The following is a 26,528-nucleotide window of genomic DNA, read 5'->3' on the forward strand; positions in this document are numbered from 1 at the left end:
GTCATAGGTTATCAGCTTATGGAAGTTGTGCATTTATAGAAAGTTCATCAAACATCTTTCCTTCTGTTTTATATAAATAAAGAAAACATTTAGACAATATTGATAGGACTGGCTGGTTTTAAGTGGGTCTGGTAGGTCATAAAAGCTATCAGCCATGTCCCTGGTACAAATTCTTAGGGAGTTTCTTTACTGAATATAATTGACAAAATAGAATGGGTAGTCAATTTACTATCATGATTTACAGACATAGATTATATTCAGCACAACACACATGATGAATACACTACTCTCTTATTTTTAATAATCTCTTTGTAGATACTTTTGTGTCTTAGCATGTTAATGTGTGAATCCATGTCAATATCCTTGTGAATTGTTTGCAATGTGGCAATCTCTCATGTGAAAAGAATTCCCTTCAGGACAATAAAGTATGATTTAATTCAATCTCACTTCAGTCAACATCAGCACTCTCCGATACTCTCTGATATCGTCTAATCTTTCATCACACTTTCTTGCGACATCCAACCTCTAATGAATCTGTTCAAGCCAGATAAATATCAGCGAAGCTGTGGTTTTGTAAATGTCCATATGTTTTCTCCGGCATCGTTTCACGAGTGGAGCGTCACTGATGGGAACATGGCCCTGATACCATTCATAGCGCCATCGTCATGGGCGAACCGGGTTCCCTGAGAGGTGGACGACCTTCAACTTGGGGCATGTCAGCAGCGCCTCAAGAGCCTCTTTGGAGGAAATACCTGTATCTGTTAAGGAGGCAACATACCAACGATGATTAAACTTTCCTTGTAAGCTGACATATTTCAAAATGGAAAGAAGTCAGATATATTACACTGAATAGTCATGAAGAAAAAACATGGGAATATCTGGCTAATACGTTGGAAATTAACCTCGTTTCATTCCTGATACTTCAGGCGAACCCCAATGTCTCGAGCTTGGTTGAGACGAATTCTCGGTTGTGTCGACCTCATCTCTCGGTCTCTGCCGATATCCTTATATTTATCGTTAGTTTTACCCTGATGTCTCGAACTAGATGTGTCACATTCCCGTTGTGTCGAACTCATTTAGGGTCCCCAAAAGCCCTAATAAGTACAAGTTTATATCTGGCTAATATGTTGGAAATTAACCTCGTTTCATCCCTGATACTATATTCTCATCTTGCAACTTCAGACCAGAAAGGCCAACTCATGATATGACAAATCACAAACTATGTCAGTAAACTTATTTCAACTATTTTCTTAAGAAGAAAGATGCTAGCTGCAAATGTGTAAAAGCACATAGGAATGCCAACAATCAAAAGTTCACAAACTTAACAATCTGGCCTCACCTATGCACCATTTTCAGGAAAGCCCCCTGGCATCAGATTTTGTTTAATCAAATATAAATGTTAAGAAACATCTACTGGAAGACAGAGACAGATGTTATTTGTTCACACAGTAAGATGTATGTCAGTGAGTGAGTATGGTGAGTATCATGGTGCAGAACACCAGAAATGGGCTTTACACATTGTAACCCAGGGCCCTGTTCCTCAAAGCGTCGTGGCAAAGCATCAATCATCTTAGCACGACAGTAAAGTCTGTGTTAAAGTATATGGGAGTTACAATCATCTTAGTTACGCTCTTAGCGACAGTCGTAAGTCTGTGTTAAAGTATGGGAGTTACGATCATCTTAGCGCTACGACAGTTGTAAGTCTGTGTTAAAGTATAGGAGTTACAATCATCTTAGCCTCGACAGTCGTAAGTCTGTGTTAAGTCTGTGTTAAAGTATAGGAGTTAAGTCATCTTAATCATCTTAGCAATCACGACAGTCAGAAGTCTGTGTTAAAGTATAGGAGTTACAATCATCTTAGCGCTACGACAGTCGTAAGTCTGTGTTAAAGTATAGGAGTTACAATCATCTTAGCGCTACGACAGTCGTAAGTCTGTGTTAAAGTATAGGAGTTACAATCATCTTAGCCTCGTACGACAGTCGTAAGTCTGTGTTAAAGTATAGGAGTTAAATCTTAGCGCTCACGACAGTATAAGTCTGTGTTAAAGTATGTTACGAATCTTAGCCTTCGATCTTAAAGTATAGGAGTTACGATCATCTTAGTCAGTAAAGTCTGTGTTAAAGTATAGGAGTTATAGGAGTTACAATCATCTTAGCCACGACAGTCATAAGTCTGTGTTAAAGTATAGGAGTTACGATCATCTTAGCGCTACGACAGTCGTAAGTCTGTGTTAAAGTATAGGAGTTACAATCATCTTAGCGCTACGACAGTCCTAAGTCTGTGTTCAAAGTATGGTTACGATCATCTTAATATGTTTGTGGAATGGGGCCCTGGTCTTCAGAGTGATAAGCCAATATGTTAACCATTTTGCAACCCCACCGCCCCAGTTCACATTTTAGATAAAAGGATACTATTATTCCGTAGGTCAAGTTCAGATAACTCTGGCAGGAAGTTGAGCCCCTCACAAGATGTTATCTGGTTCCCGCTGATGTTCAACTTCTCTAAACACTGCAAATACTGGAAGTTGTGAAAGCTGTCTAAGCTGTTGTCGGAGAGTTTCACTTCCCGAATAAGGGGAAGTAACTCTAGATGTACGAGTGTTGTCAGGCCTTGATTGGACAAGTCCAAAACATCATCAAGCTTGCCTTTAATAGTGTCTATGGCTATCTCGATCAGCATCTTACTCCCTGCAAAAAGAGGATATAGATTAGATCAAGCGGTGTCCTCGAGAAACCCTCCTGAGGCATGATTTGCAATGGAGACATCGTTTGCTCTGACTATGAAGACAATGGGATTTTGTTTGTTTATTGTTTAACAAGGCACTAAGCCAAAGTGGAATCTACCTGTCAATAGGTAAATAATCGACTCTGAACAAGTCAAACCAGTGATTGATATTATGAACAACTAATGCTAGGACAGGCTGTTCAAATGCAGGCATTGATACTGACCACCAGATCACATAATCACCTGGCAACCACCAAGTCTGCCAGACAATAAGTCTATCCCAGACTCCCCACAGGGATGAGAGACAACAATAGGATGATATACCAGTACTTACTCAGGGATGAGAGACAACAATAGCAATGTCGATATACCAGTACTTACTCAGGGCTGAGAGACAACAATAGCAGTTGATATACCAGTAGTTACGCCGTTTGTTGTCGAGGTTCTGTAGTTGCTGCAGATGCTCCAGGATCTCGTCCTTGTACAGGACAGGACACAGAGACTTCATCAGGAGGACGATGGTGAGGAGGACCCCTGTCAAACACAGATATTGATACATATCAGATGCAAGGTAACAACGTCCTTCATAAACTCAGGTTCTGTCACCAACAGCTAATACAACAACGGAAGGCTTCAAAAATGTTTGTTGTTTTGGTTTGTTTGTTGTTAAATGCAGCACTCTGCAATATTCCAGCAATATTGCGGCGGTCTGTAAATAATCGATTCTGGACCAGACAATCCAGTGATCAACAGCATGAGCATCAATCTACACAATTGGGATACAATGTGTCAACCAAGTCAGCGAGCCTGACCACCTGATCCTGCTAGTTGCCTCTTATATCAAGCATGAAATGGAACTATGGGCAGTTTATGGGCACCGTAGACCAATTCTAACCCTGATCTTCACTCGTTGCTTCAAGAATGAGCTTCACATGGTGAACCCATGGGTGAAACCTTTAACACATAAGCTAACCAATAGTCCCATTGCTCCTTCACACATGCTTTGACCAGATCTGTCTTACTTTCTGTCCAAAGTGTTCTGATGGAATGAGTGAGCCTGCAAGTGAGAGATGGTGGAAGGAAGTTTGGAGTGAGTGAGTGAGTATGGTTTCACACTGCTATTAGCAATATTCCAGCAGCATCACAGCAGGGGACACCAGAAATGGGCTTCATACATTGTGCCCATGTGGGGAATCAAACCAGGGCCTTCGGCATGACGAGGGAAACTCTTTCACCACTAGGCAGCCCCACTGCCCTAGGAAGGGTGGAAGGGGTGGTGGTTGGTTTACACTGTTTTAGCAATATTCCAGGAATCAAAACTGAGACTTCGTCACAACAACGTAACGATTTAGAATCCTGGTTTTCCTAAATGTGTGACCTTGACCTACATTTATTCTCTGGTTCGAGACTGTACAGCTCCCTGACAGCATCAAGCTCTCTCTTCATCACGTCACTAGTCGCAGAGCTCAGCTCCGAACTGCAACATGGGATATGCAAACATATGACAAAGCGTACCTAAATGAACACGATAAAATCACTCATAATTAGTGACAGAAAAAACCAACCTAACTTTTAATAAAATCTTTAATGCTGTGTATGATATGTTTATCATGTTCTGACACTGTTGAACTTTGCACCATGGATCTTGTTAATCAACGATTCCGTTCTAGATGCTGTGATTAGGCACTGTACATGGATAAAACATCATGTACTGATTGATTGAACTGCATACAAAGCAAACTCTCACAGCTGACTGGTTCAGACCTGTTCCCTTCCTTTTAACATGCCATCTATGGTATGCTTTCTGTGGTCTGAAGTATATACAGTCAAATCCCAATACATTGTGGGGACTCAGTAATAAATTCTTATCGATATTTACACATAGTTGCATGTTGTCTTTTCCTTGCCTGAGATTATATTTTTAAAATAGTAAGTATACATAACAATTTCCGTTACACTAATACCCACCTCAATGGCGGAAAACCACTTTCTACACAATCTGGAAATTTTGTCCTTTGATTCATCTGACCTTCATCAAGAAACAATTTCTATTCAAATGATGACCTAAACGAGGGAATCAGGTATTCTTCCACACTGACCTTTGACTGTACATTGTAAACTACCTTGATCTCACCAGTCATGGTATGGAAATATTTTAAAAAGCTATATACATAATAGTTAAGGTAAAACACTTCTACATATGTTTTACACATCTGACCAAATCTAGAAGATATCAGAGTTGACTGTCGCACCATCAGGTCTAAGATGTACTCTTAAAAAAACACTTGATATATGTTTACAGTGACCAAATCTAGAAGATATCAGAGTGACTGTCATTACACAGAAGAACATTATAATTATCAGAATTACCTCAACTCTAAGACTCTAATACAGAACTACCAGATTACGTATGTGGAACAAGGAACTGTAGCAACACTTTGAGCAAGTGAGCGAGTATTGTTTTATGCCACTTTGATCAATATCAAACTGCAAATGTCAAATCAAATTTTGAAATATTACAAAGCAAAAACAAAATATTTCCGCTTATACACATACAAGTTTCATTGCATTTTAAACAAAGAGTGCTACATTATTGCAGCTTTTTTACTAGTGGTTTAGTGGTTACCACCAATAATGGATGCTGTACAAATAGATCTTGATGTAACATTACTTTACTTTCAGTTTCCATGTGTTTAAAACAAATATTTAAATTTGTATGAAGGATATCCAGAGTGTGGAGAATGTATTTTTCCTCTGCTGGTTAGTCCATGGTCTAGTCCATGTGCTCTACTCTTACAGGGATAGTGATCCATTCACTCTCAATCCAGAATGAGGTTGTCTCTAACTCAACAACCTTAAAGACAAACAAACATATATGTAATGATAATAAGATAGTGAAGACCGAAGAAGAATAACAACAGGAGGAAGAGGGGAAGATGAAGAAGAGGATGGGAAGAATAAGATGAAGAAGAGGAAAAGGCTGGAAGAATAAGATGATGTTGGATGAAGACTGGACTGAAGGCTTTAGGCAATATCCAGGAAAATCATGGAGGAAGAAGACATGACAAAATAAAGAAAAGAACAAGACAAGGATGAACAAATGATGATAATGATGATGGTGAGAATGATGATTGAGAATGACGATTAAGAAGAGGACAAATTCACAGCCACATTCTTTAAGATTATAATAATTAACACGAACAATTAAAATACAGAAAATTCAGTTTTAAATGTATCAGTCTAGTTTATACTTAGATTTCAATTAATCAATTATCTTAACCAATAATCAATAAGGGATTGATACATCAATACTTAACTTCAAAACAGTGACATCACTATTAACCATGTACCATCCTAATTAGGAAGTGAATGTCCACAGTGTTTCATTATTATCACCCTAGTCTTTGAATCAGGGTGCACTCATATTTCATTCTCAACTCCCTTGGGAGAATACAACTCATGTTGTTTGCAATGGTCCATCACAGATTGATAGTAACAACAGTAGCATGAAAGAATGAGATGTTTTATTCATAGCTTGAGTAATATATGTGAGTGAGTTCGGTTTTACACTGTTTTCAAACTGTTCTGAGTAACTTTCCAATAATATCACAGCAATGTACACCTGAAATGGGCTTGCATACTGTTTCCATCTGATGAATCAAACCCACCTTAGACATGAAGAGCAAATGCTGTAATCACTTGTCTATGGTGAGGTGAGGTGAAATTGGGTTTAACGTCGTGCTTGAGAATATTTCGCTCATATGACAACGTGCATGCATGTGTATGTGTATGTGCAGCTGCTTGTACTAGCCCAGACTTAAGCTGGTTTTATAGTGCTAGCTCACTGAGAAACCATGCCGCAGTGAAGCATGAATACCCCACTCAGACACATTATACTGACTCCGAGCCGACCAGTCCTTGTTGTACCCATTAATGCCGAGTGCCAGGCAGGGACCAACAAGTACCATATTTAACGCCTTTTTTGGTATGACGCGTCGGGATCGAACCCAAGGACCTTCCGCTCTCCGGGCGGACGCTCTAACCACTACACCACGGAGGCGGTCACTTGTCTATGGCTTCACCTGTGTCTTAATCTACTTGCACTGTATGAATGTGGAGTACATGTCTCTCATATACTGCCAGTGTGACATTAAACACAGCTCACAACATATTATTACCTGTATATGTTTGGCGAGGGAGACAATGACCCGGCTGGCTTCTCTGGAGACGTACATCTGACATATCTGCTGTGACGTCTCTCCCGTGTACAACAAGAAGAGCATGTTGAGTTGCCAGTACAATATACTACTCAAGGGATATAGAGATTATTAACTGAGTGTTTCATCTGAGCATCTGAGGATAGAGATTCTTTTTCAGAGAGATCGTCCTTGGGGTATTATTAGCATTTCATGCATTTTCCGCTGAAAATGTCCTTCCGCATGACAGTTGTATCAATGTTTTTGAATAAAAAGATTGTACAATAAATAAACTCTTTTATTTATTATATACGACCTCTACCTCACGGAGTTACCTCCCAGTAGCATGCGCACTAACTGGGCTCCTTTAGACCTCGTGATCATTCCTTCTGCTGTCACTGCCGTGAACAGACGGCAGGTTTATAGAACGCACTTCATGAGCCGGACAGCTTGAAAGCTACTAAGAGCTATGTCTGAGACACCACCTGTATGTATGGTCTTTATTTGCCTAAAACAAGGAACAGTAAAGCTTTACAGTTGGTTGTTTCATAATTGTGACTTTGTATTAATACAAAAATACGCCAACTTTCCCCTGTGGTTACGCGACGCGTTGCTCTGCCATGGCGGGAAGTTTAGCGATGCCATGTGGTCGCATATTGCGCATAAAACCAACTATTACTTTCTCGCGGGTAACCTTCACTGAAGTTTTTCAATGTTTTCACGCGGTTTATATGCTGCTGGCCAGCCGCTAACTAACATGTTTGGCGTGTTTGTTTCAGGCCTTTTCATGCTGTTCGGTCTGTGGGGGAGTATCCCCGGGCCGACAGTCATTCCAGTTGCGCGGCCTGTCTGGAGAAGACAGGCCATGAGGCTGACTCCTGCACTATTTGTCTGGCCTTTTCCCCGGCCCAGAAGAGGCGGGTTGCCGACACCTTGTTCTATCGCTTAAATGCGTTGAGGCGGAGGGGACCTGACGCAGGTTCCCCGCCTAAGTCCAAAACGTAGTCAAAAAAGGAAAAAATCCCGCGGCCCTTCCCTCTCCTGCCACTTCGTGTGGTTTTGACATGTCACCGATGGAGTCTATGCTTCTTTGCAGCAGATGGACTCGACGATGAAGTCCTTCGCTCGTGAGTCGGTTGGAGGTCTCCCGGCAGGAGTTCCTCACCCACTCCGGACGGGGGCGGAGAGTCCGGGTGGGATCGCTGGCTCGGCTCGATCCTCGCCTTGAGGCGCCTGTAGATCCGCTGCCTCTGCTTGATCCGACGCCGGGCCCGGGAGAGGAGGTGCTCCCAGTCCCCTTCGAGGAGCTCGCTGCGAGGGGCCGCTGGAGTATTCCTGGTATTCGTCCTGCGCCACCCCGCCCCATGAGAGCGGGAGGCACCAGTTCTGCCTGGCCTGCCTCCAGCGCCTCGAACCGGGGTCCACGCGACGCCGCTGGCGCTGGACGGGAGCAGTCTGTTCTTCCTTCCTGTCCTTAGCTTAGGCAGTCCACCGGGTCGGGCCAGGGTCCTCTTACGGAGGAGACCCAGCCTCTGACTCGGGCTCGACGCCGGGGTGAATGGAGCTTGGGAGGTCGAGAGCGACGGGCGGCTTCCGCTTTGCTTCGCCTGGCGGGAGGTCCGCAGAGAATTGCCGAGGGCTTTACCCCAGGCCGCCAGCCTGCTGGCTGGCGTGGACTGACTGAGTTCCGGCTTTGCCTGGCGAGGCGTTGCCCCCTGCAGCCCCTCACCGATGCAGCTCCTGATTCTGCCATCGCTATTCTCGACGTGGTCGATCCCCTTGTCTGGTGCCCGGTGCGGTTTGACTTACCCTGAACTCGCGGCGCGCTACCAGCTTGGGGAGGATTCCCTGCTCGTTGTACCAATTGTTGACGCACGTGTTTTCACTTCCGCCGCTCTGGGGGAGGCCAGTCCGAGCAGCTCGGCTGCTCGGCAAGGGCTTAACTCCCACTCTTTGCCCTCGCTGGCTTCGCGCACGCCGCATCGACCTACTTTGAGGAGGTTCACCGACCGCTGAGCGCAGCAGGTGCGGTGGTGGTCTCCATGAGGCCTACCTCTCCTCGACATACAGAGGTCGGGCCCTGGAGGCGAGGGGGCATGCTGGCTAACGCAGTCGCCGCGATGTCGCGGCTAATCCGGCCAGCTGAAGTTCAGGGGCTCACTCGCTACACTTCTTGGCGGTCTGCTGCGCCGACGGTGATAAAAGCGCAGTCATGGGGATGCGCCTGCTGTGGCTGTCGACGCTTAGGTACTGGGCAGCAACACAGCAGACCTTGCTGGCTCTCCTTTCCGCCTGGGAGCCGAATTCTTCCCCGAGCCCAGCAGGTCATAATGGAGGCTGCCGCTGCAGCTACCTCCTTCGGCGCGATTCTAAGGCCTTGTTGAGCACCCGCTGGTGTCTCGCCTCGCGCCCCCTTCCACTCCGGCTGGTGCAGCCTACACCGAAGTCTGCCGGCTGGCTTCGCGCCGCTGGTGGGTAGGCGGAGGAACAGGTCCGCTAAGGGTAGGGGCAAGGAGCAGTCCCTCGGACCAGCTCCCAGCCTTTCAAGCGGGCGCCGGGAGGTCTGCCCCACTTCCCGTTAACCCATCAGGTTGCCGCCAAGCCGCAGTGTCACGCCCAGTCAGCTCCGGCTTACTCGGTCCACGCACGCTTCCTACCCCATATCCCAGTGGGAGGCCGCCTTCTCTATTCCTGCCGGAATGGGAGAAGGCTACCAACAACGCTTTGGTGCTGGCCACGGGTCAGCATAGGCCATCTCCCCACTGAAGCGAGGTCCGCTCGACTTCACCGCATACGCCGCGACTGCGTCGCCATGTCAAGCCAGGGCGACATATTGCGCCGACGGTTCAGGCTTTGCTGGCAAGTCCGCAATCGAGCCGCATTCCACCGGGAGCGAACAGGCGATTTTATTCCATGTACTTCCTCGCCCGGAAGAAAGACGGCGTGGTTCCGGCCCCGATTCTCAACCTCAAGGGTTGAATCGCGATGCTAGAAGTACCATCCTTCAAGATGGAGACACCTGCGCCGGTGATCTCATCTGTTCAGCCCGGCGATTGGCTCACGCCAATCGACCTAAAGGATGCGATTCGCATGTACTTCCATACATCCCTCGCTCAAGCAGTACCTTCGCTCCTCTACTTACGTGGATGTATTACCAATTCAGGTGCTCCTTCGGGCATATCGACTGCCCCAAGGTGTTCACTAAGCTCATGTTAGTCCCAGCTACTCCTAGCTCGCTTCCGCAAGGAAGGCGCTTTGTTACTCTTTACCTAGACGACTGGTTGCTCGGAGCACTAACACGTGCCAGCGCAGTCAAGATGCTACTCACACAGTGATAGACATTCTAACTCGACTGGGTGGATCATCAACCTCAAGAAATCCGTACTCTGGTACCCACCCAGGGACTTGGTTTTTCTTGAGCGATTCCAAACGTAACAAGGATCTCGCTTCTGTCGCCCCACCAGGTCACCAGAGTTCGGGAGATGGTCTCTTCATTCCTCTCCCCAGCCCCAGGCACCAGCACGACTTGGCTCCGCCTACTGGGCCATATGGCGGCGACGATCTCTGTAGTGTGGCGGCTGCTGAGGATGCGCCCCATACAGCAAGCTTTGGCTCGGCTGTGGACTCACACGGAGGATCTGGAGCGCAGTCTCACAGTCCCCAAGTGGTTGACACCTCACCTTCAGTGGTGGACAAATGTCGGGAATCTCACCAGGGGGTTCCCCTTGAAACTCCGGACGCCAGCTCACAGTTCAGACATAGATGCGCCCCTCACGGGCTGGGGGCGTTTGCAGTCTGTCGGCTTCGACTTCTGGTCCGAAGTCGAAGCTCACCTTCACATCAACGTAGTTGGAACTGAGAGCTGTGCGGTTGGTATTCGAGCCGCCAGAGAGCATGTCCGGTGGGCCAGGTAGTCCGGCCCTTCAGTTAGACAACCAGACGCCATGTCAGACATCCTGAAGCAGGGGAGGCACGGTAGTCCCTAGCCCGAAGCGTGGACTTTCTCCTCTGGAGCCACTCCAGTACGCATTGTCAGGTACTCCCTGTTTATCTCCCGGGCTGGAGAACGGCGCAGCAGATGCGCCTTCGCCGATCCTGGCCCCGCGACGAAAGTGATGCTCGACAGGCAGATATTCACAGTAATCTCCCAGTTGTACGGGTCGCTCGAGGTGGATCTGTTTATGCCCGGGCGGGACGCGATCAGACACCCGTTTCTGCTCTCGGATACCGGACTCCAGGGCGCGGCTGCCGCACGCTTTCCTGCTGGATTGACGGGCAAAGTGCTTCTGGCTCTCTACCATTACCACTCATTCCTCGTCCTTTCACAGCTGTCCACCCAGCCAGCTCGGGCTACTTGTGCTACTGGCACCGCTACTGCCATTACAGAGCTGGTTTCCGCAATTCTCAGGTTTCTGGCTCAGCCTCCTGTTCTATTACCTTTATGCACCAGACATTCTCACCAGAACGGAGCTTCCACCCAAATCTAATGGATTCAGTGGGTGGCTTGGCCTCTGTCAGGTCTAACTCGGCGGCACGCCGAATTCTGCAGCAGTTGCAGACACAATTCTGGCTTCAGGTGCTGGATTCGGACAAACGCTCAGTACGAGGATAGGTGGTCCCGCTTATGCGCCGCTGGTGTTCAGATAAGGGATTGCAGATCCCTTTTCAGCGGATTTAGTCCGGTATTGAGTTTTGCAAGCTCGCTTTTGAAGAAGGCCTGGCGGCTTCGACCATTCGCCGCTACTCCAATCGCTATTTCCATTTTTCACACCCTGTCGATGGTGCTTCTGGGCAGCACCCTCTCGCATAGCGCCGCTGAACGGATTCGACCTGCTCTCAGGCTAACCAGTCCACCTTGGGATTTGGTCGATCAGTTCGGGATTGGTTGTCCGTCCCACTTTCACACCTATCGGCTATTTCCATTCAGTTGTTGACCTGGGAAAGTTGCCTTTTCTGGTGGCTGTAACATCTGGTCGGCACGGCGACATTTACATGCTATGTCGTCCGGACCTCGGCGCTGACTGTGTTTCACACGGATCGTCAGTATTCTCCCAGATACTTTCATCAATCAAGGTCAATCACGCTCTCCCATGTGACAGCTCCTATCGAACTTCCTACTCTTACCCAGCCTTCCACATCGGGACCACTCCCACCAGCACTCACCCGCTGGATGTCCTGTGAAGACGCCAAAGTCTATCTCAAACGTAACGCAGGGGATCCGCCAGACGGGTACCCAGCTGTTCTGTTGTTACGGTGGCGGAAGGCTGGTTCGCCAGCCAGCAAGCAGACTTTGTCTCGCTGGCTAGTATCGTATTTGTGCCGCTTTATCAGGCTAAGGGCAAGCCTCCCCGAGGGGTTGAAGGCCACTGTCAGGTGCAGCACGTGTGCCGCTAAAGCTTTTCGCATCGGCACTTCCCCATTGAAGAAAGATCTGCCCTGCCGCTATTTGGAGCCGGCCCAGACGCTTATATCGCCATTATCAGCTCGACATACGCATTCCCCGTAATCGTGCAGTAAACTTTAAGTCAGGATTGTTCTCTCCAGTGGACAGTGTCCTGCCACCCTTGACCGAAAGTGAGTCTTGGTTTATTGGTTTGTTTTGACGCTTACTGTACAATAAGATTCCATTATTGACATGTCTGCTAATGTGGAGCTCACCCAGAGAACCCGTACCCCTCTTCTTCGATTTCTTCTACGGAGTTACCTGTATCGTTAGTGAGTGGTATTTTGTTTTCCCCACGGTGCTCTCATATGAAAGAAGCCACTTAGTGGGTCGGATTGCTTGATATTCTGACCACGCAAGTAATGTCTCATTATGCTAGAGGTCGCCTTTTGAGCACAAATCCTCCCTGTCAGTTCCTCCCATAATGCCTTCTCGCGAAGCTTTAAACTGGGTCGAGTGACAGGTGAGTGTTAGGCGCTGCTTCGTTCAATTTTTTTCCATGATACGATCGCTATATTTTGAGGTGTGCTTTTGGACAGAATTCCCTCCTCCCTGGCTTCCGGGTCTTTGGGAGTCTGTGTTTATGCATAATATGTACCCCAAGGACGATTCTTCTGAAAAGAATTAACCAAACCTGCAGAGGTTTTCTAATTCTTGAAGAGAGAGTCGCCCTTGCAGTAGCTTCTCCCACCTCCCCGCAATTCTCTGTTCACTGGATAAGAATTCAGCAGAAGGAATGATGATATCGGGTCTAGGGAGCCTACTCCAGTTGGATACATGCTACTAAGGGAGGGTAACTCCGCGATAGTAGTGTCCGGTCCTAGATAAATAAAAGAGTTTATTTATTGTACAAATCTTTTATTCAAAAAACATTGATACAACTGTCACAGGACATTTTTCAGCCGGAAAATGGCTAATATGTACCCTAAGGATCTAATTCTTCAAAGAATTGAAAACCTCCGCATATTTTACAAATATATATCTTGTATAAGGGACATATGATATTTCACTAGTGTTGGGAATTGGTTAAATTTTCATAATTGATGATTGGTTCATTACAAACCCATCAATCATCGAAAAATAATTGGTGTTACCATTTATGAAATTTGTTAATGCACATGCGTCATATGTTCATAGCATGTATTATTTGGGGCTTTTTGAATAAAAATTTCACATCTTTAAAGGCGATGACTAGTATGTTAGGAACATAACTTTCTTGGAGCCTTTAAGATGTAAATTCAATCATGACTTTGAAACGAGCTTGTAGTGCTTACAAAATGTAACAGACAAAACCAACCATGTGAAAAAAATATTGTTAATGAAAACAAGTGTTCCAGAATTGTTTGTGTTCGATTATGAGAAATTAGATCTATTGCTTATCGCTAGTCACTACGACCAATCTTCATTACATTTCAATTAATCGACCACCACTAATATTTACATGACAACATCCCCAGCTATCAGTCACATTCTAGCCCAGCTGGACACTCAGACTGTTCAGAAGACAGCAGAACATAAATATATCTTATGCAAAATTCATGGAGACTGAAATAACTTTTGTATTATCACCAGTCTATTACAGTCAACAATAACAGTGCAGAACTGGTATGACCACAGCTGTGAGGATTTCTGTAGCAAGCATTTACTGTAGTCAGAATTGAACATTGGGTTCAAGTATTTTTGTTTTCCCTCTTACCGTGCTCTCATGCGAAAGAAGCCACTTAGTGGGTCGGATTTCGTTGATATTCGAACATTCACGGCAATGCAATGTCTCATTATGAGGTCATGCTTTGAGCATGAAATCCTCCCTGTCCAGTTCCTCCCATAATGCCTCTCGCGAAGCCCGAAACTGGGTCGGTATAGTGACAGGTGAGTGTTATGGCCGCCTGTTCAATTTTTCCATGATAATGATCGCTATATTTGAGTGTGCTTGACAGAATTCCCCAATATATATCTTGTTTAAGTGACATATGATATTTACTAGTGTTGGGAATTGGTTAAAATCTCATAATTGATGATTGGTTCATTACAACCGATCAATCATCGAAAATAATTGGTAAGCGTCATTTATGAAATTTGTTAATGCACATAAAAATAAGGAAAAAACATGTAGCTATTTTGGGGCTTTTTGACAAAATTTCACATCTTTAAAGGATGACTAGTATGTTAGGAACATAACTTTCTTGGAGCCTTTAAGATAAATTCAATCATGACTTGAAACGAGCTTGTAGTGCTTACAAAATGTAACAGACAAAACCAACCATGTGAAAAATATTGTTAATGAAAACAAGTGTTCCAGAATTGTTTGTGTTCGATTATGAGAAATTGTGATCGATTGCTTGGTCGTTTAGTCACTACGACCAATCTTCGATTATTTCAATTAATCGGACCACCACTAATATTTACATGACAACATCCCCCAGCTATCAGTCACATTCTTTACCCAGCTGGACACTCAGACTGTTCATAATATGTTAAGAACATATCATATCTACAAAAATTCATGGAGATTGAAATAACTTTTATTATCACTGTCTATTTACAGTCAACAATAACAGTGCAGAACTGGCATGACTACAGCTGTGAGAATTTCTGTAAAGCATTTACTGCAGTCAGAAGCTGAACATTGGGTTCAAGTATTTTAGCCTTACCCCTTCCCAGCAGCCACCTGTGGTAAAACCATGCACTCTGGTCATCAGGGTCGGTGAAAAATGCATTCTGGACTGTTTCATGTTCTGAGGAAAATGTGTTAAATGATTCATGTAGGTTGTACAGGTGACAAGAGATGACACAAACAGAACATAATGTAATAAACCTATACCACAAGGATTATGCCAAGTGACATCACACCAAGTCACATGACGTCACATCACATCACGTCATGGGGAGTGTTTGTTTTTCTTTTTTTTCGTTTAACACCTGGCCCAGCAATATTCAAGCAATACGAGGAAGGTCTGTATATAATCGAGTCTGAACCAAACAATCCAGTTATCAACAGCATGAGCATCGATCTACGCAAGAGGGACATGTGTTCAACCAAGTTAGTGAGCCTGTCCACCCGATCCCGTTAGTCACCTCTTCCAGCCTGAACACCCGATCCCGTTAGTCACCTCTTCCAACAAGCGTGGGTTACTGAAGACCAATTCTAACCCGGATCTTCACGGGTTGGAGTGGAATGGAGTGGAGCATAATCATCTCTAAAGACTGTATCACCATGGTCGAAACAACTGATTGGATGCAACTGTACTGCATCTGCTGTATTCATGCTGTCAACCACTGGTTTGCTTGGTTCAGATTCAGTAACCATGGTAACTTGCTGACTGGTGTATCATTGTATAGAATTTAATTTGTGGTTTAATGCCACACTCAGCAATATTTGAGCTATATGAGCGGTCTTATATAACCAAATATATCCAGTGACTGACAACATGAATGCCGATATATGCAAACAGGATACACTGACATGCATCAAGTCAGTCAACAAACCTGACCTGATAAGGTTTCGTGGTATATATCTATGATTTATTACTCACAAGCCAATATGATCAGTCTGATATATTTCTGATGACAGTAACGACACAGGGACAACTCACTCAGTCTACATGACAATGAACGTACCTTGCAGCATCTGGTTTTCCTGGACTAGCCGGGGCTGGTTTGGGTCAGGGAAGATGGCCGGTAGTAACTTGCTGCGGTAATGCCAAGACGAGTAGTTGGAAAAATTGCTGCTGATTTTGGTTGTTGTGAATTCAAACTCTGATTCCAGTGACACTTTAGACCTCGACACAACAAACCTTCGGTAGTCCCAGCAATGAACTGTGGGAGAAGATTGGTTACCATGGTTACATGTCATCCTCCATGTTCTGACTGTTTCACTCTCATTGAACATGTTAAATACAGATCTTTGTTCTTGCTACTGTAAACATCTACGAACATTTCATTAAAGAAAACACCCGTGAAGGTCCGGGTTAGAATGAACCTTCAGTAACCCATGCTTGTCGTAAGAGGTGACTAACGGGATCGGGTGGTCAGGCTCACTGGCTTGGTGGACACATGTCATTGGTTCCCAATTGCGCAGATCTATGCTCATGCTGTTGGTCACTGGATTGTCTGGTCCAGACTCGATTATTTACAGACCGCCGCCATATAGCTGAAATATTGCTGAGTGCGGCGTAAAACTACAATCACTCTCACTCACTCACTCACTCACTCACTCACTCACTAAAGAAACAAACAAGTCTATGGCTTATTTGTTAGTTTGTTGTTTAATACAGCAGTCAGCAAATTCCCCAAAACTCTACAATACCTCAAAATAGTGGTGGTCCGATTAATTGAAATAATCGAAGATATTCCAGCTATATGGCGGCGGTCTGTATAAAAGCAAGTCTGGACCAGACAATCCTGTGATCAATAGCATGAGAATCGATCTAGGCTGTTGGGATATGATGACATCTGTTACAACTTTATGGATAACACCTTCTTGTTATGTCAGCTTGATAACGGTGTTGTTTTCCGCCTAATGCAACTTCAAAAAGCTCCTCCAAATGATCAGTTATCGGCTGTATGACCGATTCCATCACAATCATTGTCTGTCTCTCTCATCAATGGGATGAACATTTCAAAGAGAACAGGGGTTCCACAGCCAATAGGTAACACCTTCACACAGTCTCAGTCATCACACATTCAAGGGGTACAGCAAGGGTACAGATAAAGGCCGTATCGGCGTATGTACGGATAAAAAATATGCATGATACAGTAGGAAATAATTTAGAAAACGTAGCACATACGCACCACTGCATTGTCTTAGAATCATTTACAGACGTATTTATCTGGAAAAGTATTGTTTTATTGTTTATTGACCTGTTTACACAAGAGTAGCAATGTTGTGGTGCATATATGAAACGAAACACAAGATTACCCATCCGCAAATTTCCATTCAGTAATCCAAATGTACTCTTTGTTTTTCCAGTACTCTTATATTGCAAAAATAAGGAGTACGTACTCCTGATGTTGAAAAATTATCTGGAGCCCGGGGGTCATGTTTTAAAATAATGAACCAAATTCTTCAAAGACTAAGAAAGCAAACGACAGGTACTGGTTCCATAAAATAAACACTTTTCATTACACTTTAGATTTAAAGCTTTTTTGCATGCTTTCATAAATTTGTCAGTGCCAAAGTTGACCAAAATTCTTCAAAGACTAAGAAAGCAAACGACAGGTACTGGTTCCATAAAATAAACACTTTTCATTACACTTTAGATTTAAAGCTTTTTTGCATGCTTTCATAAATTTGTCAGTGCCAAAGTTGACACGGATTAGAATTTAAAATTTGAACATGAACACATGGGTTTTAATGGATGGATAACAACTTCCTGCTTTGTAAATATACAGTCATCATACTAAAGAAGTTGTCATCACTAAGAAATCTAAACCACAATGTCAGTTCTAGGATCACACTTACAGTTCCTCTCATCATACTCTAAGAACTGGTTGCAGAGCTGTAGTTCCCGCTCCCAGTCCGGTTTCGGCATGTTGTCAAGGACGAAGCAGCGATGATGCCACGTGCCGTACGATTTCGGGTTGCCCTTTAGACATGCCTCCAAGAAGTACAGCTCCTGCTGGTATAGTGTCTGGAGCTCTTCCTCGGATCTGGGGCACAACACATAGAGTCAATCATACATTTTTCAGATTATATTCATTATTTTATACTTATCCTGACTCATACTTTTTGCTTCTGACTCCCTTGACTTGTGATGTAATGGAAACATTGTGTTTTGTTAAAAAAACAGTAAAAACATCTCACCCGAATGCATCCCTTTACTGCGCATGTATATTCACTCCCCATGTGACCATGGTGATTCATCACTCTCTCCATTTTCGTAATTTCCAAATCATGAATTTAGTGTATGAGTCAGGATAAATATGAACAAATATATTTACTCTAATAAATATGTCTTGTTCCTCATCCTGACTCCTCCTATTTCCTTAAATCCATATAACCCACATCTTCTTGTTCCTTATCCTGACTCCTCCTATTTCCTTAAATCCATATAACCCCAATCTTGTTCTTGGTCCTTAAATCCATATAACCCCTGACTCCTCCTATTTGCTTAAATCCATATAACCCCAATCTTCTTGTTCCTCATCCTGACTCCTCCTATTTCCTTAAATCCATATAACCCCAATCTTCTTGTTCCTCATCCTGACTCCTCCTATTTCCTTAAATCCATATAACCCCAATCTTCTTGTTCCTCATCCTGACTCCTCCTATTTCCTTAAATCCATATAACCCCAATCTTCTTGTTCCTCATCCTGACTCCTCCTATTTCCTTAAATCCATATAACCCCAATCTTCTTGTTCCTCATCCTGACTCCTCCTATTTGCTTAAATCCATATAACCTCAATCTTCTTGTTCCTCATCCTGACTCCTCCTATTTGCTTAAATCCATATAACCCCAATCTTCTTGTTCCTCATCCTGACTCCTCCTATTTGCTTAAATCCATATAACCTCAATCTTCTTGTTCCTCATCATGACTCCTCTTATTTCCTTAAATCCATATAACCCCAATCTTCTTGTTCCTCATCCTGACTCCTCCTATTTGCTTAAATCCATATAACCCCAATCTTCTTGAATCCTGATCATGCCTGATGAAAATGGTTACCATCTGTTTTATGAGCTAAAAGATTTGAGTTGTTGTTTAACTCTGCACTCATCAATATTCCAGCTATATAGCCTCTGTCTGTAAATAATCGAGTCAGGACCAGACAATCCAGTGATTGATGGCATGAGCATCAAACTACGCAATTGGTATACGATGACCTGTGTCAGCCAAGTCAGCAAACCTGACCACCTGATGTCATTAGTCACCTTTTATGACAAGTATGGGTGCTTAAGACCAATTCTAACACAGGGTATTTGATATCAGATTGTAAACCAAAAGTCACTGTGTTCTTTAATATGATTGGTTGAAAACATGATCAAATGGTATTCGATTCCCAGAAATTTGCTGCGTATTAATACATTCAAACATCGCTCACACCATTGTATTGTTATGTCGTCAGCTGTGATGACGTCATTCAAATCATATTGTGACGTAAAGTCGGAATGACGTCACAAATGAGCAGTTCCAGATGCTACCATGGGAGACAGCTGAAACGGTCGGCTGATGACATTTCACTGCTGTACCCGTACTTGATGTCAATGAGTGCAGACACAAAAACGTGTGTGGACCTTTTGGTTTACTTTTGTGTTTACAATGTCGATAAACGCTGTCGGTTCCAAATGAATTCCCGTGCTTCAAATACTCAATAACACCCGGAAATTGGCCAACACATGATGTTTATCTCCTAAATGTGATATTGAAAACCCCAGTGTTTCTTACTTCTCTTCCCCGAAATGTTTGAAGATTTCTTTCCTGTAGTTCCACAGAGAGTAGAAATCAGAATTGGAGGTCAGAATTTCAGCAGTAATGTGGAGGGCTTCTTCATCGTATTCCTGCTGTTGGCGCTACAACACAAAAAGATAACAATTTGTGTCAAAAAGTGAAGCAGGTAATTATGTTGTAGAATATATGAACAATGTGCACTCATACACAGTCAGCTAAAAATCTCTGTGTATTTGATGTCATTTGATATTTGTTTGTTCTTTAACACCACTTTCTGCAATATTCAGCCTATATGGCTGCAGTCTGTAATTAATCGAATCTGGACCAGACAATCTAGTGATCAACATCATGAGCATCAAACTACAAAATTGGGATATGATGACATGTGTCAATCAAATCAGGGAGTCTGAGCACCAGATCATGTTAGTCACTTCTTATGGCAAAGGGTCGGTGGGGTAGTCTAGTGGTTAAAGCGTTGGCTCGTCACGCCAAAGACCCGGGTTCGAATCCCCACATGGGTACAACGTGTGAAGCCCATTTCTGGTGTCCCCCACCGTGATGTTGCTGGAATATTGATAAAAGCGGCGTAAAGCCAAACTCAGTCAGTCAGTCTTATGGCAAACATGGGATGCTGATGACCAATTCCAAAAGGTCTTCACAGGTATTATTTGACATGTGCCTCACCTTTACAGATATTTTTTGGACGGCTGCATTGTAAATCTTTAGTTTCTTTTCTCTTTCCTTCCTCTTAGCTTCTTGCTGCTCTGCAGTCGTCTTCACTTTCAGTCTTCCGTGCTGCAACCAAGATCAAACTGTAACAAGTGTGAAACCTAGCCTGATTATTGATTAAATGGTTCGGTAAAATGTGTAACCATGGTAACAGAAACATGAAATATTTGAGATTACACATTTTCAGTAAAGTACAGATTCTAGTATTTTTGTGTTAGACTCAACCAGCGTTGCAAACTCCCGCCTGCCCGACCATCCGGGACGGTCTGTTTTGCGACCGGACGGTCAGTTTTAAAAAGTTGCACGCCCGATGGTCTGGCTGTTGAATCAGCGTAATTTTGTGATGTATATAATGACTAAAGCCTTGACTGAAAAACATTTAAAAACGTGTTATTGTGACAATAACCTGACTTTAAACAGTTCCCTCCTCTTATTTACCTCCTTTATATTTTATCTTAATCCTGAAAATTCTGGACTGGTAACTTTCCAGCCGGTCTGGTAACTTTTGAGAGTTACCAGACCAGTTGTCTGGCCGAAATTTTGGGGAGTTTACAACACTGGACTCAACCCAACAAACTTACTAGAATCTGTACTTTACTGAGAAAGTGTAGTCCCAAACATAACATATGTTACATAGGGGAAAGCTGAAAAACTACATGCATGAATCTTTACCTGTTACTTTCAGCAGAGCTTGTCATGCACAGTCTAGTGCCTTTGTCTGATTCTATTTCAATTTAAAAAATTATTTACCACAAATGAAAGATGCCAATTCTTGTTGTCGACAAAGGGTGAGAGTGAGTGAGTTTGGTTCTACGCCCCTTTTAGCAATATTCCAGCAACGTCATGGCAGAGGACACCATAAATGGGCTTTTCACATTGTGCCCACGTGGGGAATCAAACCTGTGTCTTCAGCGTGAGGAGCGAACGCTTTAACCACTAGGCTACCCCACCGCCCCTTGTCCACATCTGTGTGAGTGAGATTAGTGTAACGCCACTTTGAACAGTATTCCAGTCATATCACAGTGTCTCAGTCAAAGTAATTCTGGTCTCAGACGTTTTCCACTTTGGTGAAACCCACAAGGACTGGTACGTTGGACAAACATAGAAACATAATTGATGTCAACCAGGATTCAAACACACAATCACAGGTTCCTGGTGTGGCCAAGGGAGGCAACTCTGCACAGTGAATGAGTGAGGTTTGTTTTTATGCCGCTTTTAGCAATATTGCAGGAATATCACTGCAGGGGACACCAGAAATGGGCTTCACACATTGTACCCATGAAGGGAATCGAACCCGGGTCTTCGGTGTTATGAGCAAACACTTTAACCACTAGACTACCCCACCGTCCTTCTGCCTCAAATAAGCAGGTCACCTATGCTCCTATCAAACTTAATGAGATATAAGCCAGTCTTGAACTTCACATTCTGTATAAAATAAGTTTTAATGTCTCTTAAAATACAGATTTATACACATGACATTGAAGAGAAGAGCCTACAATGCTAACTGAACGCGGAGATCGAGGTGAGGTGAAGTGAAATTGGGTTTAATGTCGTGCTTGAGAATATTTCGCTCATATGACGACGTGCATGCATGTGTATGTGTATGTGCGGCTGCTTGTACTAGCCCAGACTTAAGCTGGTTTTATAGTGCTAGCCTACTGAGATACCATGCTGCAGTGAAGCATGAATACCCCACTCAGACACATTATACTGATTCCGAGCCGACCAGTCCTTGTTGTATCCATTAATGCCGAGTGCCAGGCAGGGACCAACAAGTACCATATTTTAACGTCTTTTGGTATGACGCGGTCGTGGATCGAACCTGTGACCTTCCACTCTCCGGGCGGACCACTGCACCATGGAGGCGGTCTGCGGAGATCGAGACACAGGATATGTGACTTACACTACAAATTACAATCTTCCACGGTATGTACTGGTAAATTATGAAAATCAGAGATCTGAAGATGCCTATGCTTGATGTCAGAGTACTTCACTAAACTTGAATGATATTACTTTTAAACTACATAACATGCAATACAAGCCCACAGATCCTGTGGAGCATAAAGTAGAGTTGTGTTGTACTGGCATATTTGCTGCAAATACAGGTATTGACTGCTTATGCAAACAAGCCCATATGCACCATAGATTGTGGCACCTGTTTTCAAACATCAAAACTTTGCATAAACCCTGTTTTCAAAGTTCAACTTTCATAAATGTTTGTTCTGTGCTGTGTTTTTCTGTAAAACAAATATTTAATATCCACAAGAATATATGTACTGTCAAGAAAATTGTCAGGGACATGTAAAGATTACATACAGACTGGTCTAGTAGCTGGTCAGGCAGACCAACATCTAGTCACTAAAATGAACATATTTTACAGAAGAAACAGTTCCTAAATTAAAATCATAAAATATAATGAAAAGGAGCCTAGAGACATTCTTCATGTTCTCCTGAAAGTATGGAAATCTAGACTTGCCACATAATCTACACTTGCATGAGGTTTTTGCGGCTGTGTTTGTTTCAGGGTCTGTATGACAGACTGCTGGTCAGAATGCTCTTACTGGAGCAGGGTACTTATCACTTAATTATATCACTGCTGGAATAGCCAGTTCATTTCTTTTAATTACCATTTTAACAACAAAATTAATGGAACACATATTATTATTAATATATCAATAGATCTGTAGAAGATACACTGAGAAATGCCTGTAATATCAAACAATCAACAAAGACAATTATGATCAACATTGTGATTATATAACCATACATTAATATAACATTAATTATAGCCACATGAGTCATGGTGGCTGAGTCATGTGAGGTACAACAATTTGCTTGGGATATTGGTCAAAGTGGTGTTAAAATCTACCCACTCACTCACAAAAGCATGATAAATGATGTAAAAATATATGTGTCAAATGAAACAAAGGAAATATGCATTGGCTACTTTATACCCGATAAGTATTGTTACATAATAATTGTATTTGTAATGAATTATATTGAATATCAACAACATTGACCATTTCTTGATGATCAATGATTTTACATATTATTATTCATATTCTACAAACGTATCCGAGAGATCAGATACGAAATACACCCTACCATATAGATTACACAATTTGGCATATGTGAGAGCGATATTTACAATATGTACACTCATGCATACCATTTTCAGCCGCCAGAAGATCGGCAACTCTGATCCCACTGCTAATGGTTTGGGGAACACCTCCAAGAATCTATTATTAGTTCACAACATCACTTCCGCATTTAGTCCAAACGTGTGTTTCAAAGCAGAAGAATTCCAGTCAACGTGCTTCCTGTGTCATGGCTACTCTCGGCAGTTCGACTATGGATGGCGAAGGAGGAGTGTCAGAGGATGCCATTATACAACGACAAAAGAAAGAGAGAAGAGAATTATTAGGTACAACCATACTTGTTTCATATGCTTCTTTGTTTTACACTATTCGGAGTTTCAGTTTTTAGGTAGAAAATCAATTTTTGATGACCGTGCATTTCGGCAGAACTTTTACACCTTTTACTGTCGCTTCGTTCAACCAACAATCTCAATGTTTACAAATTACAGTGTAATCACAGTTTCAACATGTTTGATAACATTTAAATCATGCTTATCATCGTTTCAATGTCATTACAACCATAGCAAAGGTGTTCTAAGTCTGACGGTATATATTGTTCTGAAAACTGACATGCAGCAGTTCATGAAGATTCAAAGATAAAGCTAATTCATTTTGAAAATTTGTTGGAAAAATTCCCCACATTCAGTTTACACTGCCACAGTCAAAAAGCGTCCATTGTACATCAGCTTTCTTTGATAAAATCTATGTTCGTCAGTTGTTTGATTAACATTCTAGAAATTGGTGCGAAAATAACAAAGCATACTTTCTGCTAACATCTTTTTCTTTGTTGCAAAGAGGGATGTTTCGATTCAGATTCTTAAACTGTTATCAAGATATTTTCATCAGGGAAATGTGTTTTTAGTGGACCATACAAATTTGAACTCTGCCATAGAATACATCACAATCAAACTGTTTAAGGGCTCAAGGTGTACTTTTGTGTTAATAACATTAACAAGAAGATGAAAAAAGTCAACCATGTTTACGCTGATGGTTACAACAGAATGTAATGTTGTGATTTTACAATGTTTAATGAGACATTTCTTTACATGATAGTGAAAACATGAATAATCTTTATCACATTACGTCCTTGTGATGTAATACATCATGTATTTCATTGACATCAGGACCAACATCGCAGAAGAGGCTAAGATCAGCATTATTGCATTGAATACAATGTTCAGCCGTGGGAACCGTGCCAATCTAGACAACCAGTTGTCCGACTTTCATTCTGTACCAGTTGTCCGAAGTGTGGAAGTGGTGGCTGAGCGGATTAGGCGGCTGACTTTGTGTGCTGGCGATTTGGTGCCTGACTCTGAGGGTGTGGGTTCGAATCCTGGATGGGACTCCACCCAAAAAGTACTAGAATTTGTACTTTACTAAGAAAGTGTAATCCCAAATATAACATATGTTGCATTTGACCACTTTCTAAAATGGCATTGTGTAATCATCGTTATAATACAGCTTTAAAATAATTTTTTTAATTTAACAGCATAAAATGTTTCAATTTTGAAAAAAAAAAAATCATAAATAGATCCCCATATGCTTGCCTGATTCATTACTAAAGACTACAATGAATGTATTTGATGAAGGTATCAGTTTATCAGTGAACACGATCTGAGCCAGTAACCATGGTAACTTAAGAATTCAGGAGTTTGAGACTGGTTGAAAAATTTAGAAACTGGTAAAAAATGTTGATAGTACTTCTTACAGGAAAAGCCAATTAAATATAGATCAGCATCTCATCCATTTCTCAAAATTGTGAATTTACAAAACTACTAGAGGAAGATTAAGGTCATCATTTTTCAGCATTTTAAAATATATTTTGTTCAATTTTCAGCTCAGATTCAGAAGCTGAAGCACAGTGTACCGAAAGGTGACAAGAAGAAGAAGAAAGAGGTGACAGAGCAGGTTGCAGCACTGGAGGCAGAATTAACACAGAGACATGAAACTGAACTGGAGGAGTTTAAGAAACATGGTGCAAAGGTAATGTACAATCAACTTCATGTACCCCTCATTACAATCAGATCTTTAACTCTGATACGATTCCCCACTCTGTGAAATCAGAGAGTTGGCATCAAGGCTCCTCTGTATGAGTGTGTGCAGCATTTATTCAAGCATATTTACCCGTGAAGATCCAGGTTAGAATTGATCTTCAGTAACCCATGCTTGTCTTAAGAGGCGACTAACGGGATCGGGTGATCAGACCCGCTTACTTGGTTGACACATGTCATCGTATTCCGGTTGCGTAGATGATATTCATACTGTTGCTCACTGGATTGTCTGGTCCAGACTCGATTATTTACACAGCACCGCCATGTAGCTGGAATATCGCTGAGTGCGGCGTAAAACTAAACTCAATAACTCACTCACCATATTTCTGATCAGTAACAGAATTCCTCACCCTTATGAGTGTCTGATTGAACAGCTCTATGATATTCATTTCTAAAACAACCCAGACAAGAATATTGCTGGTAGAGAGTACTGGTGACAACGGACTAGCGATAGTGTACACTGGATTAACAAGGCTGGGGATTACATCAATACATGGTTAGATTTATGCATCATTCCCAGGTGTAGAAGGCTACTCATACTCTCAGCTGCTGATTTGTTCCATTTTCAAATATTAAAGGGGAATGTGTTGCCTAGCCACTTGTGGCACTGCAGTTCGATGTGCAGAGTGAGTGAGCTTGGTTTAATGCTGTTCTGAACAATATTCCAGCTTAATCTCTGTGTGTCGGGACGGTTGAGTAGCCTAGTGGTTAAAGCATTCGTGCAAATCATGCTGAAGACCCGGGTTCGATTCAACACATGGGTACAATGTGTGAAGCCCATTTCTGATTTGCCCCACCGTTATGGTGCTGGAATATTGCTAAAAGCTGACCTACAGATAATAATTTTAATGATTTTCCTG

The 26,528-nt window shown here is 42.9% G+C and overlaps 2 protein-coding genes across 3 annotated transcripts in view; one reads left to right on the plus strand and one right to left on the minus strand.

The window, feature by feature from the left end:
• Window positions 1–614: 614 nt before the first annotated feature.
• On the minus strand, window positions 615–23,754 carry LOC124287885 (geranylgeranyl transferase type-2 subunit alpha-like). Its single transcript, XM_046724365.1, has 13 exons — window positions 23,650–23,754; window positions 20,436–20,546; window positions 19,749–19,873; window positions 17,826–18,013; window positions 15,983–16,180; window positions 15,016–15,099; window positions 6,904–6,986; window positions 5,501–5,579; window positions 4,705–4,754; window positions 4,114–4,204; window positions 3,107–3,259; window positions 2,413–2,688; window positions 615–752 (listed from the first exon to the last, which is right to left on the minus strand). Exons 1-13 carry the CDS (start codon window positions 23,650–23,652, stop codon window positions 664–666), a joined length of 1,530 nt encoding a protein of 509 aa, XP_046580321.1. The 5' UTR covers window positions 23,653–23,754; the 3' UTR covers window positions 615–663.
• Window positions 23,755–23,769: 15 nt separating this feature from the next.
• Window positions 23,770–26,528, plus strand: part of LOC124287896 (deubiquitinase OTUD6B-like) — a 46,110-nt gene continuing 43,351 nt past the window's right edge. The window contains exons 1-2 of one of the 2 annotated variants that reach the window (XM_046724380.1): window positions 23,770–23,904; window positions 25,455–25,600. In XM_046724380.1, the coding sequence (XP_046580336.1) occupies window positions 23,808–23,904; window positions 25,455–25,600 (243 nt within the window). In that variant the 5' untranslated portion in view covers window positions 23,770–23,807. The remainder of the gene's footprint in view (window positions 23,905–25,454; window positions 25,601–26,528) is intronic. The other variant, XM_046724379.1, reaches the window with a different exon arrangement.

Source organism: Haliotis rubra, unplaced genomic scaffold (assembly GCF_003918875.1).
Source record: "Haliotis rubra isolate DU_JTF1 unplaced genomic scaffold, ASM391887v1 Scf408, whole genome shotgun sequence".
NCBI lineage: Eukaryota > Metazoa > Mollusca > Gastropoda > Lepetellida > Haliotidae > Haliotis > Haliotis rubra.

Coding starts and splice junctions, on each gene's coding strand:
- LOC124287885 (XM_046724365.1), bottom strand. Junction 16,181..17,825: donor AGAGTATGATGAGAGGAACT/GTAAGTGTGATC, acceptor CTTCTCCCACAG/TTCATTGCTGGGACTACCGA. Junction 753..2,412: donor ACTTGACCTACGGAATAATA/GTATCCTTTTAT, acceptor TAACAGATACAG/GTATTTCCTCCAAAGAGGCT.